This window comes from Babylonia areolata, chromosome 33 (genome assembly GCF_041734735.1).
Source record: "Babylonia areolata isolate BAREFJ2019XMU chromosome 33, ASM4173473v1, whole genome shotgun sequence".
Classification (NCBI taxonomy): Eukaryota; Metazoa; Mollusca; class Gastropoda; order Neogastropoda; family Buccinidae; genus Babylonia; species Babylonia areolata.
This window is the reverse complement of record NC_134908.1, coordinates 14,679,537-14,698,496: the sequence shown is the minus strand read 5'-3', so window position 1 is coordinate 14,698,496 and position 18,960 is coordinate 14,679,537. Positions and strand designations below refer to the sequence as shown.

Genomic DNA, 18,960 nt, shown 5'->3' with positions numbered 1-18,960 from the left:
CAGCTAGTCCAGTCCAGGTTTAGCATCGTGGGAGCTGCGAATGTACGCGCGCGTGTGTGTGTGTTGTGTTAGGTGGGGATGGGTGGGAATGTTGGAAATGGGAACTGTGTGCGTGTGCGTGCGCGCGCGCGCGCGCGAATTCAGTTTTATGTTGGGACAACGGACATAATAGGTTCGTGGGAAATTATTGGAGCTAAATCAAGGATGCTAATATGCGATTATATCGGTTAGTAGTTGGGACTCGTGTGCTTATCTGTGTGTGTGTGTATTAGGCACATAGAAAACTATGACTCAGACCAACTGTGAGTCTTAATTGCGACGGCTTTATTTCTAATTGTGAGGGTGTGACACAACAAATATTATTTAAATTTTCATTGGTTATCTATAGCAACGGTGGTCTAGTGGTAGAATACTCGCCTGCCACGCGGGTGACCCGGGTTCGATTCCCGGTCGTTGCACATTTTTTTTATGTCACCGGATTTTTTTTTTTAACCTCTGGGTTTATGATTCATAGTGGACTTTCCCCTCAAAACAAGCAGAAAATTCTTTCTTTTTTGAAAATAATTGCAATTCTCATATATATATATATATATATATATATATATATAATGTTCTTAATTGTACATCTCTACACACAGAATAATTTGCTGTATGACTAACCAGGTCTGTTGTAGCATGCACACACCTGACTGCACACTCTGATGCCTGCTTGGAAATGAAACTTGGACTTTTTGGACAGTTGATGTTACTCATAGATCTGTGTGTTTGAGATATTCTCTGCAGTTGACTACCGCCGGTCCATATGATGAGTTTTCCCAGGCAAACATTGTATTGTATTGTATTGTATTGCATTGCACTGTACTACATTGTAATGATTGTATCGTACTGTCATTATTTATTTATTTATTTATGTAAGCTTATCTATTATTTATTCCCCCCCCCCCCCTTTTTTTTTTCTCAAGGCCTGACTAAGCGCGTTAGGTTACACTGCTGGTCAGGCACCTGCTTGGCAGATGTGGTGTAGCGTATATGGTTTTGTCCGAACGCAGTGATGCCTCCTTGAGCTACTGAAACTGAAACTGTATTGTGTTAATTTTTGTCACAACAGATTTCCCTGTGTGAAATTTGGGCTGCTTTCCCATAGAAAAAAAAACACACTAAAAAAACAAATACACTCGTTGGCAGAAAAGTATCAGTATCGGTCAAATCCATATACGCTACACCACATCTGCCAACAGATGCCTGACCAGCAGTGTAACCCAATGTGCTTAGTCAGGCCTTGAGAAAAAATAAAATAAAATAAAATAAAATAAAATAAAACAAGAAAGATTAAAATAATAATAATAATAAAAAAATAAATAAATAAATAAATATATAAAAAATAATAGATAAATACATGAAAATACTACTACTACTAATATTTGCGCGCGCACACACACACACACACGAGAAAAATGGAAGTGAAACAGCAGCATTGCTCAATTTTCTTAACCGGCACGTACTGAAGGTGGCTGCATGTATTCCTCAGCCTGGTTGATACCAAGATATTAATGAGAGCACAGCCTTGTCAAGTTGTTCCAAAACCGTTAAAATGGAGCCCTATAGTGGTATTGTCAGACATATCCACATTTCTTCTGCACTTTTCCAATGATGAGACGAAAAAAAGAAACCTTTAAAATGGACCCCTATAGTGGTATCGTCAGCGGTATCCACATTTCTTCCCTTGTACTTTTTTCCGTTGATAGGATGCAAAAATTGGTCAGTAACATTGTAATATATACTCTACATTTCTTCCCCTCCACCCTTGACTGGCCTCCCCCACGTCAATCAAAAGGGGAAGAAATGCAGAGTATAAATCACAATGTAAATTAATCAAATCAACATTTTTTCCGTCTTTGGAATGAAACTGAATGTAAAGAACACAGGGGAAGAACTGTGGATATTGCCGTATAGTCATCACACATATTGCCGTTCTTCATTATCAAGATATGGAAAAGAAAATGTCTTAAACTATGCGGCGCGCACATGCACACACGCACGCACACACACACACACACACACAGAAAGAGACAAACAAGGCATGAACAGAACAAAACAGACAGACTGAAAAAGACAAGAGATACAGACTGAAAAATGAAGGAGGAAAAAGGAAAAGGAAGACACATTCTAACTACTGCACAAAGTTCAAGAAAAAAAAACCCATCTGATTGTACAAATTTATTGTTTGCAAGAAAAACATCAGTCAACAATTTTTAATCAAAACCATTTTTTTTTCTTGTAAAAAAGGAAAAGAAAAATATGCCTTAAAAAGTGCTTTGCAAAAATACAATTGTAAACAATGTATATAAAAAAGCACATAGAACATTAATAACAAATACACTGGTTTTTTCCATTATTCTCCATTATTTCATATACTGTAAACAAAAGTTTCATATGTATTTATAAAAAATATATCTGCCTCTCATAAGAACACACACACACACACACTCTCTCTCTCTTTCTTTTGTATTAGTGCTTTGCAAAATACTAGGAACAATATATATCTTTTATTCATTAAAAAAAAATAACAACAGATCACACACCTACACCTACACATGTGCGAATATTGGTTTTGGTCACTGATTTTAAAAACATATAATGTATATATATATGAGTAATGATTTATAAAATTTGATGTCTGCCTCTCAGATTCAGTACAACACAGTTTTCCAACACAGTTTTCATTTCGATATTTAGAGTGATGAATTAATACAGCAAGCCACATGGCTTATTTGAAAGTTTATTTTTTTCAATCCTCCACAAACTTGAAAAAGGCAGCTGAGAGAGAAAGAACAAGAGTGAGAGAGAGTAGGAGAGGAAATAGCAGGTTCTGACTGGCAAATGGACTAAAAAGTCTTTTTTGTAAGCATACTGGACACCATAAATCTTACTTTCAAGCTGCTAAAAGATCATCAACAAAGTTTATTGAATGCTTAACCATTTACAAAGTAAAAAATATGTATCAGCAAGACAAATATTCCATTATGCTGCTGTGTGTAAATAACAGTGTGACGAAAATTGCTCTCTTTCTGTGTGTGTGTGTGTGTGTGTGTGTGTGTGTGTGTGTGTGTGTGTGTGTGTGTGTGTGTAAAAGACACAAACTAGCATACAACACACATACAATACACATAAAACACATCTACGTATGCATGTGTGCATACACACAGGAGCAATCCTTCCCACAAACATGCAGACACCTCACAACATAAATCACCTGGATTCCAACATTTTACAGTTCGTAAATATATGGTGTACAAGAAAATATGGAATGTTTTATGATTTTTAATTTCACAATGCATTTACCTAGAAGCTGAAAGACACAGAAAGCTATCTTTTGAAAATGTATTGTCAGTGTCGTTATTCATTCAAAAATATAGGCAATACACAAGATTGATGATTTGTTGACCTTGCATCTCATTACGATCAATCAGTTAAGCATAAAATTCAAATACGCATGTACATATAATCTTTTTTTTTATGAAACATTCAACATGATGCACACTAAAAGAAGAGCTGGCTGTTTCTAAACCATAGGGCATAAAATGTCAAAGTCCACAACAATGGGAACAAATAGGATAAAAGCTTAATGATTTGTACTGATCTATGAGAAGATCATTAACAGACAGACAGACTTGCAGGTATGTTTACAGGCAAACACACAACTGAACTTAGAGCAGAACTGAAAAGTGTCCATGCTTCTAAGTTTTAGCACACACTCACACATCCCCACACGGGCATGTGTTAAATGGTGTATGCAGTGGAGTGAGGTTTGTAGTGTCTGTGTCTGCCTACCTGCATGTATGTGTGTGTTTTATTGTACACAAGTATGCTGCAGAAGAGTTTCAGTCTCAGTTTCTCAATGAGGCGTCACTGCGTTCGGACAAATCCATATAAGCTACACACATGTGGTAGGCAGATGCCTGACCTGCAGCATAACACAACGCGCTTAGTCAGGCCTTGAGTGCATGCTTATATATTTGTGTACCTATTGGAGTGGATTTCTTTTCACATGATTCTGCCAGAGGACAACACTCTCGCAGACCTGTGCACCCCTCAGCTAACCTTTTCAGTACTGTCATAACAGTCTTCAGTATTTTATCACATTTGATCAATATTGACCATTGCTTGCTCTCTCTCTCTCCCCATCCTCCCTCCCACTCTCTTGTCAAAGAAAAACGATTATCTTGCAATATCCAATAACCATTTTCATGTCCAGAACAATAAATATTTTTTGTATTCTATATTGTTGAGAAATTGTGATTTTGGTTTACGAAATCAGATTTTCGTATTTATTTCTTTTTTTTTCCAGGGACAAATGCTGAAAAATATGGGGGGTGCACAGGTCTGCTCTCGTTGCCATGGGTTCTTTTTCAGTGCGCCAAGTGCACGCTGCACGCGGGACCTCAGTTTATCGTCTCATCTGAAAGGTTAGACGCTCAGCTTGATTTTCCAGTCAAACTTGGGAGAAAGGGAAAGAGTGGGATTCAAACCCACACCCTCACGGACTCTCTGTATTGGCAACTGAGCGTCTTAACCATTCTGCCACCTTCCTCCCTGTAGAAGAGACTGAAAGAAAGTAATGGAATACTTACACATAGCTGTGTCAGTCACAGTGTATGTGTAAGACAAAGTAGCACAACAACAACACAACACACACACACACATGTATGTATTTCTCTTAAAAATGTATAACATAAATGAAAATGAATTAAAAAAATACACCCACAACAAAATGTCCACACACACTTGATAATCAATGACACTAAGAACTGATATGTTTTACAAAATATTATATATACACCTTGCACCACTGTTTTCTTCACAACCCATTCATTTGTGTGTGAGCGTTTATGTGTGTGCGTGTGCTGAACTCTTATTCTTATTCAGAATTACTGTCCCTTAGTTATGAGCATAATGTATGTGTGTGTGTGTGTGTGTGTGTGTGTGTGTGTGTGTGTGTGTGTGTGTGTGTGTGTGTGTGTGTGTGTGTGTGTGTGTGTGTGTGTGTGCGTGTGTGTCTGGATATGTGTGTTGAACCCTCACTCTTTTACAAAGTCTCTTAATCATGAAGTGTGTGTGTGTGACTACGTGTGTGTGTGTGTGTGTGTGTGTGTGTGTGTGTGTGTGTTGTGTGTTGTGTGTGTGTGTGTGTGTGAAATCTGTGTGTGTGTGTCACCGTGTAGGTGTAACTGTATACATGTCTTGATTTTTACTCAGTACGTCACTTTGGGCTTAACATAACCAGCCGACGATCTTCGGTCTCGCTGGGAATCAGATCGGAGTCGCAGGGAGTCAGCCAGCAGACACATGCCAGCGAAGATGGAGAAGAACCCTGACAGCACACAGAACCCAAACGACCAGGAGAGGAAGTTCGAATCCGGACTGGGCAACCACTGACGATCAACATCCGCCTTGATGCCAAACATGGTGACGGATATCGTAATGAAGGTCGCTGTGGAATAAAAACAAAGAAAAAAAAACCCTTACAATATCATATAATAATCCCTCACAGGGGACATTTTTGTCTGTCCTCAAATGTGCATAAAGAACAACATAAACACAGTGCATAGAAGTAAACATACAGGCCCCAAAAAACACACTCATTTTAAAGAAAAGTTATATAGGAAGTGATATGAGACTTGTGCTATTAGTTACTGTGTCTGAGGACAATCAATAGTATGATTATGAATGATCTGTCAATTAGTCTGTCATGTTCATGACTATGACTATGAATGGTCTGTCAATTAGTCTGTAGTGTTCATAATGAAAAGACAATATTATATGTACATAAGATGAGTGTTGCCTCTGCATGCATGCACACACATGGCCCTCTGTAGAACGAGGGCTGGATGTCAAGAGAAAAAACAAACAAACGCGTTCATGTCTACAAACTCCTAACCCTGGTCAATAAGCAATTTGTCTTGGTCAAAAACAACCGCCCCAAACATACATCAAAACACAAGCCAACAACCAGCCCCAAACATACATCAAAACACAAGCCAACAACCAGCCCCAAACATACATCAAAACACAAGCCAACAACCCGCCCCAAACATACATCAAAACACAAGCCAACAACCAGCCCCAAACATACATCAAAACACAAGCCAACAACCCGCCCCAAACATACATCAAAACACAAGCCAACAACCCGCCCCAAACATACATCAAAACACAAGCCAACAACCAGCCCCAAACATACATCAAAACACAAGCCAACAACCAGCCCCAAACATACATCAAAACACAAGCCAACAACCAGCCCCAAACATACATCAAAACACAAGCCAACACCCCGCCCCAAACATACATCAAAACACAAGCCAACGAGGTGAAGGGGATAGCATACACATGTCTGGGAGGATGCAGGATCAAGCCTCATCAGAAATGACCAGCTCCTCCTACCCAGATCTGAGTGGGTAAGACTGGACAAGGACAGACTGGGACCGCAGTATAAGGGTCACCCACTTCACAGGTGCGTCTTTGAGTTTGAGGGAGCGTTGCTCAAACCAAACTTCCTGACCAACACTGCAGGTGTTTGCATAGATCTCTAAGCCTGGTTCATGCTGGGATATATCATCATGTGGGTACAACCTTGTCACGTCGTGACAAACATGCATGGATCTCCATAGCAGTATCCCCATCACCATCAAAATGTAGAAGACAAAATGTGCACCAAATTCTGGGACACCAAAAAGATAAAATAAAAGTAATGATAAATGAATTTAAAAACATTTGGTCTCACCGGCAACAAAGTTCATGGCAGATGAAGCTCCGACGTAGTTGCGCTCCTTGTGGGGCGGACAACAGCCAAGGAAGTAGCAGGTGTTGAAGGCGATGGTGACCATGTGAAGCATCAGTGCCAGTGTGATCATGATCTGGATGGCCAGGAACCAGGCTGCAACAATATGGACATAATAATAATAATAATAATTAGTATAATTATATAGCGCTGAATCTTGTGTAGAGACAAATCAAAGCTCTTTCACACCAGTCACTCACAAGCATGCATAACTCTAAACTTGAAAAACTGAAGACAAAGTAGAGGCAGGGGAAGGAGGCTATCATGGAAAGAGGTGGGTTTTAAGGCCAGACCCGAAAGCGCTGAGTGCAGAGACCTGAAAAAGTTCATTCCAAAGCAAGGCCCAGAGATAGAGAAAGAACGGCGGCCGACAGTGGAGTGTCTGAATCTGGGTATGCGTAATGGATACTTATACATATAGCGCCTTGCTTCGGTCAGAGACCAAGCTCTCAGCATTTTACAGACACAGATTCAGAGTCATTCGCACAACAGGCTGCATACCTGGGTATATGGATACAGATACTTATATATAGCACCTATCTTTGGTCAGAGACCAAACGGATATGGATACTTATATATATATATATATATATATATAGTGCCTAACTTCAGTCAGAGACCAAGCTCTCAGCGCTTTACAAACACAGTCATTTGCACAACAGGCTGCCTACCAAGGTATATGGATATATATGGATACTTATAGATACTAAGATAGTGCCAATCTATGGTCATAGATCAAGATCTCAGTCTCTGCGCTTTACAGAGTCATTTGCACAACAGGCTGCCTACCTGGGTAGAGCCAACTGACACTGTCATTGGGTGCTCATCATTCATTTCCTCTGTCATACAATCAGGTTTCAAGTCACACATACTCACACAGACATGTAACATTTTATATATATGACCTTTTTCTTTTACTTTTTCTCCTTTTTAAAAATGTACCTTGCCATGTTGGCAGCCATACTTTGTTTTCAGGGGTGTGCATGCTGGGTATGTTCTTGTTTCCATTATCCTCCGAATGCTGATACATGCATATTTGATCTCCTGCAAGAGTATACACATGAAGGGGGTTCAGGTACTAGCAGGTCTGCACATCTGTTGACCTGGGAGATCAGAAAAATCTTTATCTTTCAAATCTTCACCCTTTATCCACCAGGCACCTTGACCAGGATTCCAACCCAGGCCCCTCAGATTTAATGTACATTCTTTTAACCACTTGGCTGTTGTGCCATAAACACCACTGATACACTCATTCTGCCATATTTCTCTGTGTGTGTGTGTGTGTGTGTGTGTGTGTGTGTGTGTGTGTATCATGTGTGTGTGTGCGTGTGCGTGTGTGTGTGTTTGTGGTGTGCGTGCGTGCGAGCGCTTGTGTATGTGTTCACTCACGTGGGTTAAGCCAGGGCCAAACTGGGCGATACTCAAAGTGGAAAATCCACCAGCATCCATCGTACTTCTTTCCCAGGTAATCTTTGTAGTACGTCCAGTCATTAAAACACGCTTCCCACAGACCCATGCGCACGAAAACGCGCGTGTTTCGCTTGTGTGGAAATCTTTCAAGCCAATGCGGCGTCGAGAACGCAATTACCATGCAGACAAAAGCCAAACAGGTGAAAACAAGGCCACAAATTGTGACCAGCCGTTTGGTTCTTGTCAACCCCATTTTGGATGGAAAGTTGACACGGAAGTGAGTGGTTTCAAATCGAGGCTGTGATGACCTGGGCGCTTAAACATCCATCATTTGATGCAATTATTACGTTGAAAGCGTACATTGAATTATCGTTCAGTTCAAAATGTCTTGAATGTCATTGTTGCTGTAGTCGAAATTCGCTATCCCGACTACAGGAGCGTCACAAGAGGTTTGAGTTTTTCGGCACACCTTTGTTGTCCAAAACACGGAAGTGAACCGGAAGTCTCACCTGCATAACCAAAATGGCGACCCTAGCGTTCTACCGTATGGGCTTGGTATGCTCAATTGTCGCATTTGTGTTGATGTTCGTCGCTTTTGCGTCGCCTTTCTGGTACAAGTCATGGACACGGGTCCATAGTCCTTTCGGCAGCATCGGTTTGTGGCATGTTTGTCTCTCTGGGTTTATCATGCCGCGCGACCCTGTCATGAAATCCTATGTTGGTTGCTGGTGGATTCATTCTACGGAATTTGAGCTTGTATCGGACCAAATCATGCCAGGTGAGTGTTCGGACTTTCGCTTTCATCATAAGAAGTCATTAGGGTTTTATTTCAATCACCTTCATCTCATTTAGTCACACGGAACAGTATTTTAATCCTGTTAAACATGGAATTCGAATTGAGCGCGTGTACGTTGTGTGTGCCTAAGTGTTGAAATTTGAGAGTATACATGCATATAATCTGAGTTTGTTTTCTTTCATGTTATTATATAATTGTATTTGCCCAAAGCTAATTTCCTTCGCCATCAATTTCTCTTGCGAAACATTTTTTAAAGAAAAGAAAAAGATGTATCATGTTAGTCATTCTTATCCGAATAACATTAAGTGATTAATACAAAAACAAACATAAAAAAACAAATGAAAAAATCAACAGCAGATGGAAACCATTTTCAAGACTTATTTTACTCGCTGTTATAAGTTTTCAGTCTCCTCACGAGAATTAGTATCCTCGGACAACAGACTGAAGTTGTTTTTTTTTTTTTACTGCATCCATAGGAACCTTGGATGTGCAGGATTTTACAGTCTGGCAAAATTATTACTATCATCATTATTATTATCATTATTATTATTATCATTATATACATCAGCATCATCAGCATCATTATACTACTACTACTACTACTACTACTACTACTACTACTCGTACTACTATTATTAATATGATGATGATGATGTTTATTTTATTTTTGTTAATGGATAGCAAAACCAGGCAACAGTTTTCTTCAAATTCTTGCTACTGTTAGTTCCATCATCAGAATGTATATATATTCAAGACTGCAGGATAATATGTATGGAACTGTTGATAGTTGTGTCCAACAATGACCACGAGAAGAACAGAGGAGGCACCTGCTGTCCTGACTGTCTGGGTTGGGATTTGATTATAGTGGAGAGTATCTTGCCCAAGTTCCATCCCTACTTTTTTGGCCAAGAGGGTTTCAGGACATGGGATGGTTCCCAAAGGCCAACTAGCTGCCAAGTATGCAGCACTAAGTAAGAGCCAGTGCAGTCTTGCCTCCTAATTTCATAGTCATAGTCCTTCACAAAAGACTTAAGTTGTAAATGACTTCCCACCCCTGCTGGAGTCTGCACTAGTGGGTCATGGTAAGTGTGTTACTTAAACATAATTTTAGGAAGAAATTTTCGATCATGCAGCTCTCACTTTTGCTGTTGGCCCAGCTGTAAGCTTATGTCAGTCTGTGATATAAGCTGAGCGTTGGGCCTAGATATAAGCCAAGCATGAAGCCTGCCCTAACCCTGGATAATACAATAAAGCCTTATTGCTCAGTGTTATCATATCATTGTATAATACTTCTTTTTTTATGATTCATACCATGGATGAAAAGTTAATCTTTTGGAACTGTGGAGGACAAAGATACATCAGTACTGTACTGTTTTATTTCAGTAGAGGAGTGTTCAGAAAAGACCTAAAGTTGATGATATTAGTACATCTATAGCACCTGTCCTTGGTTAAAGACCAAGCACTAAGCGCTTACAATCATGGAGTCATTTGCACAACAGGCTGCCTACCTGGATAGAGCCAACTGATGGCTGCCATTTGGGCGCTCGTCATTCGTTTACTGTGTCATTCAATCAGGTTTCAGTTACACACACATGTGCACCATACAAACCTGTAACAATTTACGTGTATGAATAACTGTTCATTTACCCCTCGCCACATAGGCAGCCATACTCCATTTTCAAAGGGTGCGCATGCTGGGAATGTTCTTGTTTTCATATAACCCACCGAACGCAAAAGTTGATATCATGGAGGTTTTTTTTCCCTTTGTCCAGCATGGTTCCGGATCATCCAGACGCTGTGTGTGGTTACTGTGTTGCTGGACTTGGTGGCGGTGATCCTAATTCTGCTCTACCTGCTGGATGGATTGCGCCAACGTGTCTACAACAGGACGGGCCGCATGTTCATGATTGACGCCATCCTCATGCTGGTTTCAGGTTTGTGTGTGGGTTGTTTATGGAGGAGGATAGGGGTGGGGTGAGTGTGTGTGGGGTTGGATGGTGAGATGGGAGGGAAGTTGTGTGTGTGTGTGTGTGTGTGTGTGTGTGAGTGAGTGTGTCACTGTGTGTGTGTGTGTGTATGTGTGTGTTACTATGTCATTAGTGAGAGGGTGAGTGTGTTTGTGTATTTGATATTCTGTGTGTGTGGGTGGGTGGGTGTGTGTGTGTGTGTGTGTGTGTGTGACTCTGCGTGTGTGTACAAAGTAAAAAAAATACAAAACAATACAAAAATATTTGTTTAGTTTTTATGGGCCATTACACCCATATGAACAGAGGGGTAGACAATAGCAACCATGGGACATTACTTTCTCTGTGTGTGTGTGTGTGTGTGAAAAACGAAATCAGAAAATGTAACACTCAAAGTCAGTTAAGAATACTTCAGTAAGAGTTATGATCTGGTCGATCTATAACAAGCCAGTTACCCCCTCAACCCTGGGAAGATTGTCTCCTTGACGGCTTGAGTCATACTGATCATCTCAAGTGGATATCAGTGTTTAATTTATCCATTTGTAACTATCTCATATAGAATGGGGCTGTTGTAGCTTTCTGATGTATCCTATGATCCATGTCAAATGTGTGAGGCCAGTTGGGAATAAAGGTGTCATATTTTAACTAAGTAATAATCCTTTTTTGTTTTGATGTTTGGTTTCATTCTTCCCTTTTTATTGTTTTTCTTCTAGAGAAGTTCTTCTGTGAAAACACCCTTGCAAACTGTTACCATGGTTGTGTAATAATATGTAATTTGTTACATGAAAATGTTATGGTGATGATGTTGAAGAGAAAATATAACCTTCAATGCAAGGGAAAAAACCAAAAAAAAACATATAGAGGCAGATCATGAGGACTTTGTTTATATAAACTTTTTTTTCTCTCTTTCTGATGTACTTGAGTCTTTATTGATAAATTGTAAATGTTTCTTTTTATACTCAGAATCAAAAGTTTCAACTTGCTTGTATATTTTGGTGATCATATATTTTGCAAGTAAGTTGAGACTTTTGATTTTGAGTGACCTTCTTTTTTTCTTTTTTTTTCTTTTTTTTTTTTTTGCTGCCCCGTCATCTGCACCGTTTCATTGGCATTACTCCCACGCCGCTCATTTAGATTCCCCCATACACGGCCACACCCGGGTTTGTCCGTCGCAGTTCCAGCGTCAGCAGTCCACAGGGAACCATCGATGTTAGGTCCGCAGGAGGCCACACACCAGGGGAGACCCTGCTCTGCTGCTGAGTCACTTCGGTGGTATTCAGTGGTGCCTGTTTTGTTTTAACGTACTTAGGACACCACGTACTAAGCCCCCTACTAACGACAATAATGGCTTAGTCGCGGAGCCAGACTGAGTGAGCGTCCCTGCCAGAGTGGAGACCGCCACCACGTCCCTCAAACAACAGCCCTCCAGGAATCTGCCGACACTGACGACATTGACAGGACTCATCCCAGACCTTCTTTGTTTGTGGGCTGCGACTCCCATGTTCATCTGTATACACGCTCGGGCTTTTACGTGTATGACTGTTTCTAACTCCTGTCATGCAGGCAGTCATGCTCCGTTTTCTGGAGTGTGCATGCTGGGTACGTTCTTGTTTCCAAAACCCACCGAATGCTAACATGGATTACAGGATCTTTAATGTGCGTATATTTGATCTTCTGTGTGCGTATACACGTGAAGGGGTCTCAGGCACTGGCAGGTCTGAACCTTGAATTTTCCAATATGAGTGAAGGAAACATTCCGCCTAGTTGTGTAGTATCCATAATCAGAGAGAGACTTTACCATAAAGATATTTTATTGACAATTTACTGTTGTCTCTGCAGCCTTTTTGGTGTTCCTCATTTCGCTGATCTTCGCCGAGATGAGCAACGACAGTTCGTGGATGCCCCGCCCCTGGATGAATTACCTCTCTTGGAGCTACGGGCTGTGCGTGCTGTCTGGCTTTTTCGCAGCCTTCGGCGGCATGGTCCTCTTTATTCTGGCACTGATCTACATGGTAGGTGCTTTGATGTGTGCAGAGAGTGCTTTTTTTCAGTTCATTTCACTTTCAGTTTCTCAAGGAGGTGTTACTGTGTTCAGACAAATTTATATATATGCTACACCATATCTGCTAGGCAGATGCCTGACAGCAGTATAACCTAGTACGCTATTCACACCTTGAGTGCATGCTGGTGTTATAGCAATAATAATGATAATGATGATAATGATAATAATATTAATAACCAGTCTTATATAGCACAGTACCACCATCTCAGATGGGGCTCACCGTGCTTTACCATAAAATATACAAATTTAAGACTGACATAGAAATATGTATATGGAAAAAAAATCAACATAGTCTCACATTACACTGGCTAGAATTTACATACTTCAGACTAAGTGACGTAAAGATATGTAAATCAACACAGGCAGTATTGGTCCCACATCACATAGGCCCAAATTACAGCAAAACACACATCACATTCACCATAGTCAAAATATGCACCAAGGCTTCACAGAACCGCACCAAAGATAATCACAAATACACACAAATCAACACAAAGACCACATCCAGCGATCAAATCACAGCAAGCATATGCAGATGGAAAAATATTAGAGCACAGGACAGGAGTCGTAATGGCTGCCGTCAAAAGAGGGCGCTAGCTAGCGGGACAAAGGGGAGGTTACCTACTTCCGGGAGGTTATCGGCCGTAGTTTCGTTTTCTCCGCATAGGCGGATAGTAGTTTGCACAGTCAGGAATGTCAGACCCCTGCCGGAGTCTGCACTAGTTGGGTCACGGTAAGTATGTTATTTAAACGTAATTTTAGATAGAAAATTTCCTCTTAGAAAAATACAGTTTGAAAAGATGTCATGAGTGCTCTCTTGAATGCGGGTGTTGGGGTGTAACGGACTTAGAAAAATACAGTTTGGAAAGATGTGTTTTGAGTGCACTCTTGAATGCAGGTGCTGGGGTGTGGTGGATGTGTGAGGGTAGTGAATTCCACTGTTTAGGTGCAACAAAAGAAAAGGAACGTTCACCGAAAGTTCTTGTGTGAATCCTTGAAATAGACACTAGACAGTTGTGACAAAATGATAGAGTGATTGCCAAGGTCCATCTAGGAAGCGAGAGAATCTGAGTGCACTGATTTGAATCCCGGCCAGTCGCCAGTATTTTCTCCCCCTCCACTAGACCTTGAGTGGTGGTCTTGATGCTAGTCATTCGGTTGAGACGATAAACCGAGGTCCCGCGTGCAGCATGCTTTTAGCGCATGTAAAAGAACCCACGGCAACAAAAGGGTTGTTCATGGAAAAATTGTGTAGAAAAATCCACTTTGACTGAAAAAAAACCCCTACAAAAAAACTGCAGGCAGAAAAAAAGGGTGGCGCACTCAGTGTAGTGACACGCTGTCTGTGTGGAGAGCAGCCTGAATTTCACACAGAGATATCTGTTGTGACAAAAAAGAGTGATACAAAACAATAAAGGGCAACACACTGTAAGACAATGCAGTGCAGTGCAATGCAGTGCATGACAATACAATGCAATACAATGCAGTGCAGTATAATACTGCTTCTTTGTCGTGGGCTGCAACTCCCACAGTTCATTTGTATGTACACAGGTGGTCTTTTATGTGTATGACCGTTGTTACCCCCCCATGTAGGCAGCCATACTCTGTTTTCAGGGGTAATACAATACAGTACATTAATATTTCTTCTTTTTGTTTTTCTTTTTTTCTTTTCTCCCTCCCTCCCTTACACAGGACAAAGACAAACGGGAACTCGACAACCTGGACTCGGCGGCCGAGATGCGTCGAAGGGAAGAGCGCATGAAGGAGAAAGAGGAGGAGGCAACTGCGCCCCCTGTCACGGCAGGCCCCACCCACATTTCATCCACCCGCTTCTCTCCCCCTGATGAAATGACGTATCGCAGACCCCCTCCCGTGGCCGCCAAACCTGCGGCCAGAGTCGGCGAGTCCTTTGTGTGAGACGCGTGGCAACCCACCTCAGTCTTCATACTTCCTCTTTTGATAGAATGGATTGAGGAGGGTTTGGAGTTGGGGGTTAGGTTGGGGTTGGGGTTGGTTGTAGATCAACTTTGTGAACCATGGGTTTTGAAAAAAAAATTTTTTTTGGTCACTGTTATAAATAAGGTGAAGCGCAGACAGCACACTCACAGAGTCACTCATGTACACACACACACACACACACACACACGGACACACACACATATATATATATACACACACACACACAAGTGTGCATAAGTACTTTGGAATATTCATCACTGCGTGAAATTTCCTTTAGCGGCTGGTTATGTTTGTTATGATTGACTATTACCCGTTGATACATGAAATGTCTGAAAGATCCAGAAAGGAGGAGTTCGAGGACTTTGGGAGGATTGGACGAGGGGTTCTTTTTATGTCGACGCTCACGACGGGGATAACCATTGATGCGGGGAAAGTAAGAGAGGACGGAACCTAACACTACTACACTGACACCACCCAACAGAATGACAACACGTCAAGATTGGGCAGCAAAAAATTGCCAAGTTGCAGTGTTGGGTGTCTGTGATTCGAACACTCAACATTTGGAAGGCGTGTTTGGTTTTATACATGGTCATTCTTGACATAGCTGATAGGTTTTGCTTGGTGCATTTTTGTTGTTGTATTTGTATTCATGATGAAGAAGTAGGTTGTGATTTTTGGATGTGTGTATATATTGTGAAGATTGTGGGGAAACCACTGCCTCTGAGTCAGACATAACTTTACTGATACAGCTCTACGTTATTAACCAAGGCATCACCCAATATTCATGATGATGATACATTCATACAGCGCTTACAGACCTCTTAAAAGTGCTTTACAGTAACATTTATGTTAAGTGATGCCTTAGTTTATAACGATAATAATATACATTTACAAGTGTTTTTTTAAATCTCTCAAAGGGCTTTACATTAACACGTCAGTCAGACAAAGCACACAAGAAACACACACACACACACATGTACACATACATGCATACACGCACACACAAACATGGGTGGAAAAACTTGTTGCTACTAGCAAAGTACGCTGTTGCTAAGTTTGTATGACATATATATATATATATATATCGCACTTTGTTCTAACTGGTCATGCCATTATTATTATTATCATCATCATCATTATTATTATGACATGCTTTGTGCTTGTAATATTCCCTAGCAATAATGAATGAATGAATGAAATCAGTTTGAATTATTGTTGTAATGGTGAGCTTTGGAATTCTGTTATTTGCTTTAAATTAAACAAATTTGATCTGTTCAAGAACAGTACAATGCAGAAATTAACACTGAATGCATCAAGCAGAAGCTTATAAAGTGTACTTTTGTAATGTGGGCACAGAATTGGCTGCAACAAAGAAATGTTAACAGTATGAAGCGGAATTGGGTTATCATCCCAGTTCATGTCTAAGAATGAGAAGATCCTAGATCTGTGGATGGAATCACCATGAAAATTATTTTTATTTTATTTTATTTTTTTATTCATTCTCCTTCTAAATGGATAGTGGTCTGGAGGCTAGTCTTTAGGATTTTAGGATAGATCAAGGTCCTGTTTCCGGCATCCACTTGAAGTACTTTCAAAGAACCCATGGCGAGAGGAGAGCTGTCAAAATTCTGTAGAAAAATCCACCTTGATAGGTAAACAAATGAATATCACATGAATACTCCTTTGTTTTGAAAGGAAAGCAAATTTTTACATAGTTGAATATCACCCTATCCTGACCTTTGTTTATAGTCTCTTCCAATCAGATTTTTTTTGTTCAAACATACATTTGGGGTTGTTTGTTCCATTTTTTTCCCAGCAGGGAAATCATGTGTAAATGTTTACTTGTTTCTTTTACTGTGAAAAAGTGATTTTTTTTTTTTTTTTTTTTTTGAGGGGGTTGTGGCAGGCAAGCCATGAAATTGTTTGTAAGTATACATGTACAGCTATTGTGGTGGGAAAAAAAATTGTGTGTACATTATGCATTGAATTTATAACCATACAGAACGCTACATCTAACTAATGATTTAGACCGTATGAGAAGTTGCAGATTTTTTCTTCGATTTTTTGCTTGGAAATATTTAGCAGTCCCAGTGAGAAAGTTTGTTTGAATGCAAGTGTGTGTGTGTGTGTGCACGCATGAGAGACCAACTTAACAGGTTGCATTATCCATGTGCATAACAAAGATTTCAGGTCTGCAGAATTAGGTCTCTGCGCAGAAGTTCTCTAGTTCGCGTTTACACCGAGAATGTTCCTAAATCTATGGAATAAGCGCTGAGTTAGGAATGTTCGTAATGCCGAGCAAACTTAGCACAGGCGTGTGAAAGCATGACTGTGGTGCCTGCCTGGGTGAGCGTGTAAGAGAGTCTGTATGCTAGAGTCCTTACGCAGATGTGCCTTTTTTATTGATCCAACCCCAAGTAACGTGTGTGCGTACGTGAAAGAGAGATTCAGAAATAGAACATCAGTGTGGCGATTTTTTTTGCTTGTTTTTTTGTTTGTTTGTTTGTTTGTTTTTGTTTTTTTATCCTGCAAGATTTTTTTTTTTCCCCTTGTACACAAGGTTATATTTGACATTTCACGACATCAGTGTGATTCAACATTCACATAGCAAAACATTTCGTCCAAAAAAGAATCATTAATTTGTTGAGATACAAGGGTTATTTTTCAATATGATAATACTTATAATAGTAATAATAAGATGAAGAACAATAACAAATAATAAAGAACAAGATAAACAAGATACCAAATGTCACATCATGGCACAGTGTGGCGATTTACCCTATGGCCTGTATTCTGTGCGGACGTATCTGCATCAGAATTTTATTCGCAGATGCCTGCCTTGGATTGTTTACTCTGGTTACAAAATGCCAGCAGCAGACTGTGGGAAAGTAGATTCCAGACCTCTACCTTGTTGGGATGTTATCTGCATTAGACTTCATCAAGAGATGGTCTTTTCCTTCTTCTTTGTTCATTTATGTGTATGACCGTTCTTTTACTCTCACCTCGTAGGCAGTCATGTCATTCTCTGTTCTTGTGGAGGGGGTTGGGAGGGGAGTTAGGTGTGTGTGCATGCTGGGTATGTTCTTGTTTAATGTTGCGACAATCCACCTAAAGCCGACATGGATAATGGGATCTGTGACGTGCATATCTGATCTGCATGTGTACACACACGATGGGTGTGTGTGTGTGTGTGTTTTTGGGGCGGGGGGGTTCAGACACAAAGCATGTCTGCATATCTGTTGACCTGGGAGACTGGAAAAATCTCCACCCTTTACCCACCAGGTCCCTTGACCGGGATTCGAACCGGACACCCTCAGATTGAAAGTCCAGTGTTTTAACCACTCCGATCTTGAGCCCATTGCCTTGCTGGAATCGGATCCACATTAGACTGCATTGCTAGGTAGTCCGTGTCTGGCTCAGTTTGGATGTGTGCAGTTTGGAGTGTGTAAATGTGCGTATTTGCTTGAGACCCAAATTATTTTGCCTTGTGTGAATTGCTTCAGAATCAGCCAGTAAGAATGGAGAAATGTATGCAAACAATGTATACGTCAGTAAATGAAGTTGTGCATAGTTTAGGAATGTAAGAAAAGCAGTTGTTCTTTTTGCCTTTTTTATGTTATTTTTGTATATATGCATATTGTTTACAGGAGAAACCTTGATCCTCTGTTATTGTAAATGATACAAAAGAATACATATCAGAAAGTTATACATATCCATTCCTTTACTTTTTTTATTATAATTTTTGCAAACATGTAAATATATTTCTGGAATCCATACATATCCATTCCAATACAATTTTTTTAAGTATACAATATCCCAAGTATATTCAATAAATTTTCAAAATAAATGTGGTGTGTATGGGTTACATTTCTTTCAAAGAAGTGTTTTGAATGTCAAGGCTGTATTTTTATTTACATGTACTTATTTT

The 18,960-nt window shown here is 40.2% G+C and overlaps 2 protein-coding genes and 1 non-coding gene across 3 annotated transcripts; 2 read left to right on the top strand and 1 right to left on the bottom strand.

The window, feature by feature from the left end:
• Window positions 1-387: 387 nt before the first annotated feature.
• Trnag-gcc (transfer RNA glycine (anticodon GCC)) lies at window positions 388-458 on the top strand. Its single transcript has one exon. It is a non-coding gene; the product is annotated as a tRNA-Gly (tRNA).
• A 3,044-nt stretch (window positions 459-3,502) lies between these two features.
• Window positions 3,503-8,504, bottom strand: LOC143276793 (uncharacterized). The gene is made up of 3 exons (XM_076581441.1): window positions 8,231-8,504; window positions 6,785-6,937; window positions 3,503-5,491 (listed from the first exon to the last, which is right to left on the bottom strand). The coding sequence occupies exons 1-3, from the start codon at window positions 8,502-8,504 to the stop codon at window positions 5,253-5,255; spliced, it is 666 nt and encodes a 221-aa protein (XP_076437556.1). The 3' UTR covers window positions 3,503-5,252.
• A 268-nt stretch (window positions 8,505-8,772) lies between these two features.
• On the top strand, window positions 8,773-18,879 carry LOC143276792 (uncharacterized). Its single transcript, XM_076581440.1, has 4 exons — window positions 8,773-9,029; window positions 10,820-10,981; window positions 12,851-13,023; window positions 14,766-18,879. The coding sequence occupies exons 1-4, from the start codon at window positions 8,774-8,776 to the stop codon at window positions 14,988-14,990; spliced, it is 816 nt and encodes a 271-aa protein (XP_076437555.1). The 5' UTR covers window position 8,773; the 3' UTR covers window positions 14,991-18,879.
• Window positions 18,880-18,960: the final 81 nt, after the last annotated feature.

What these genes read in the sequence shown, in the direction of transcription:
- LOC143276793 (XM_076581441.1), bottom strand. Translation starts at nt 8,504, where the DNA reads ATGGGGTTGACAAGAACCAAACGGCTGGTCACAATTTGTGGCCTTGTT. An exon ending in TTGGCCCTGGCTTAACCCAC is followed by an intron (nt 6,938 to 8,230) that starts GTGAGTGAACAC and finishes ATATTGTTGCAG; the next exon opens with CCTGGTTCCTGGCCATCCAG. An exon ending in TGCCATGAACTTTGTTGCCG is followed by an intron (nt 5,492 to 6,784) that starts GTGAGACCAAAT and finishes TTTATTCCACAG; the next exon opens with CGACCTTCATTACGATATCC.
- LOC143276792 (XM_076581440.1), top strand. Translation starts at nt 8,774, where the DNA reads ATGGCGACCCTAGCGTTCTACCGTATGGGCTTGGTATGCTCAATTGTC. An exon ending in CATCCTCATGCTGGTTTCAG is followed by an intron (nt 10,982 to 12,850) that starts GTTTGTGTGTGG and finishes TTGTCTCTGCAG; the next exon opens with CCTTTTTGGTGTTCCTCATT. An exon ending in TTCTGGCACTGATCTACATG is followed by an intron (nt 13,024 to 14,765) that starts GTAGGTGCTTTG and finishes TCCCTTACACAG; the next exon opens with GACAAAGACAAACGGGAACT.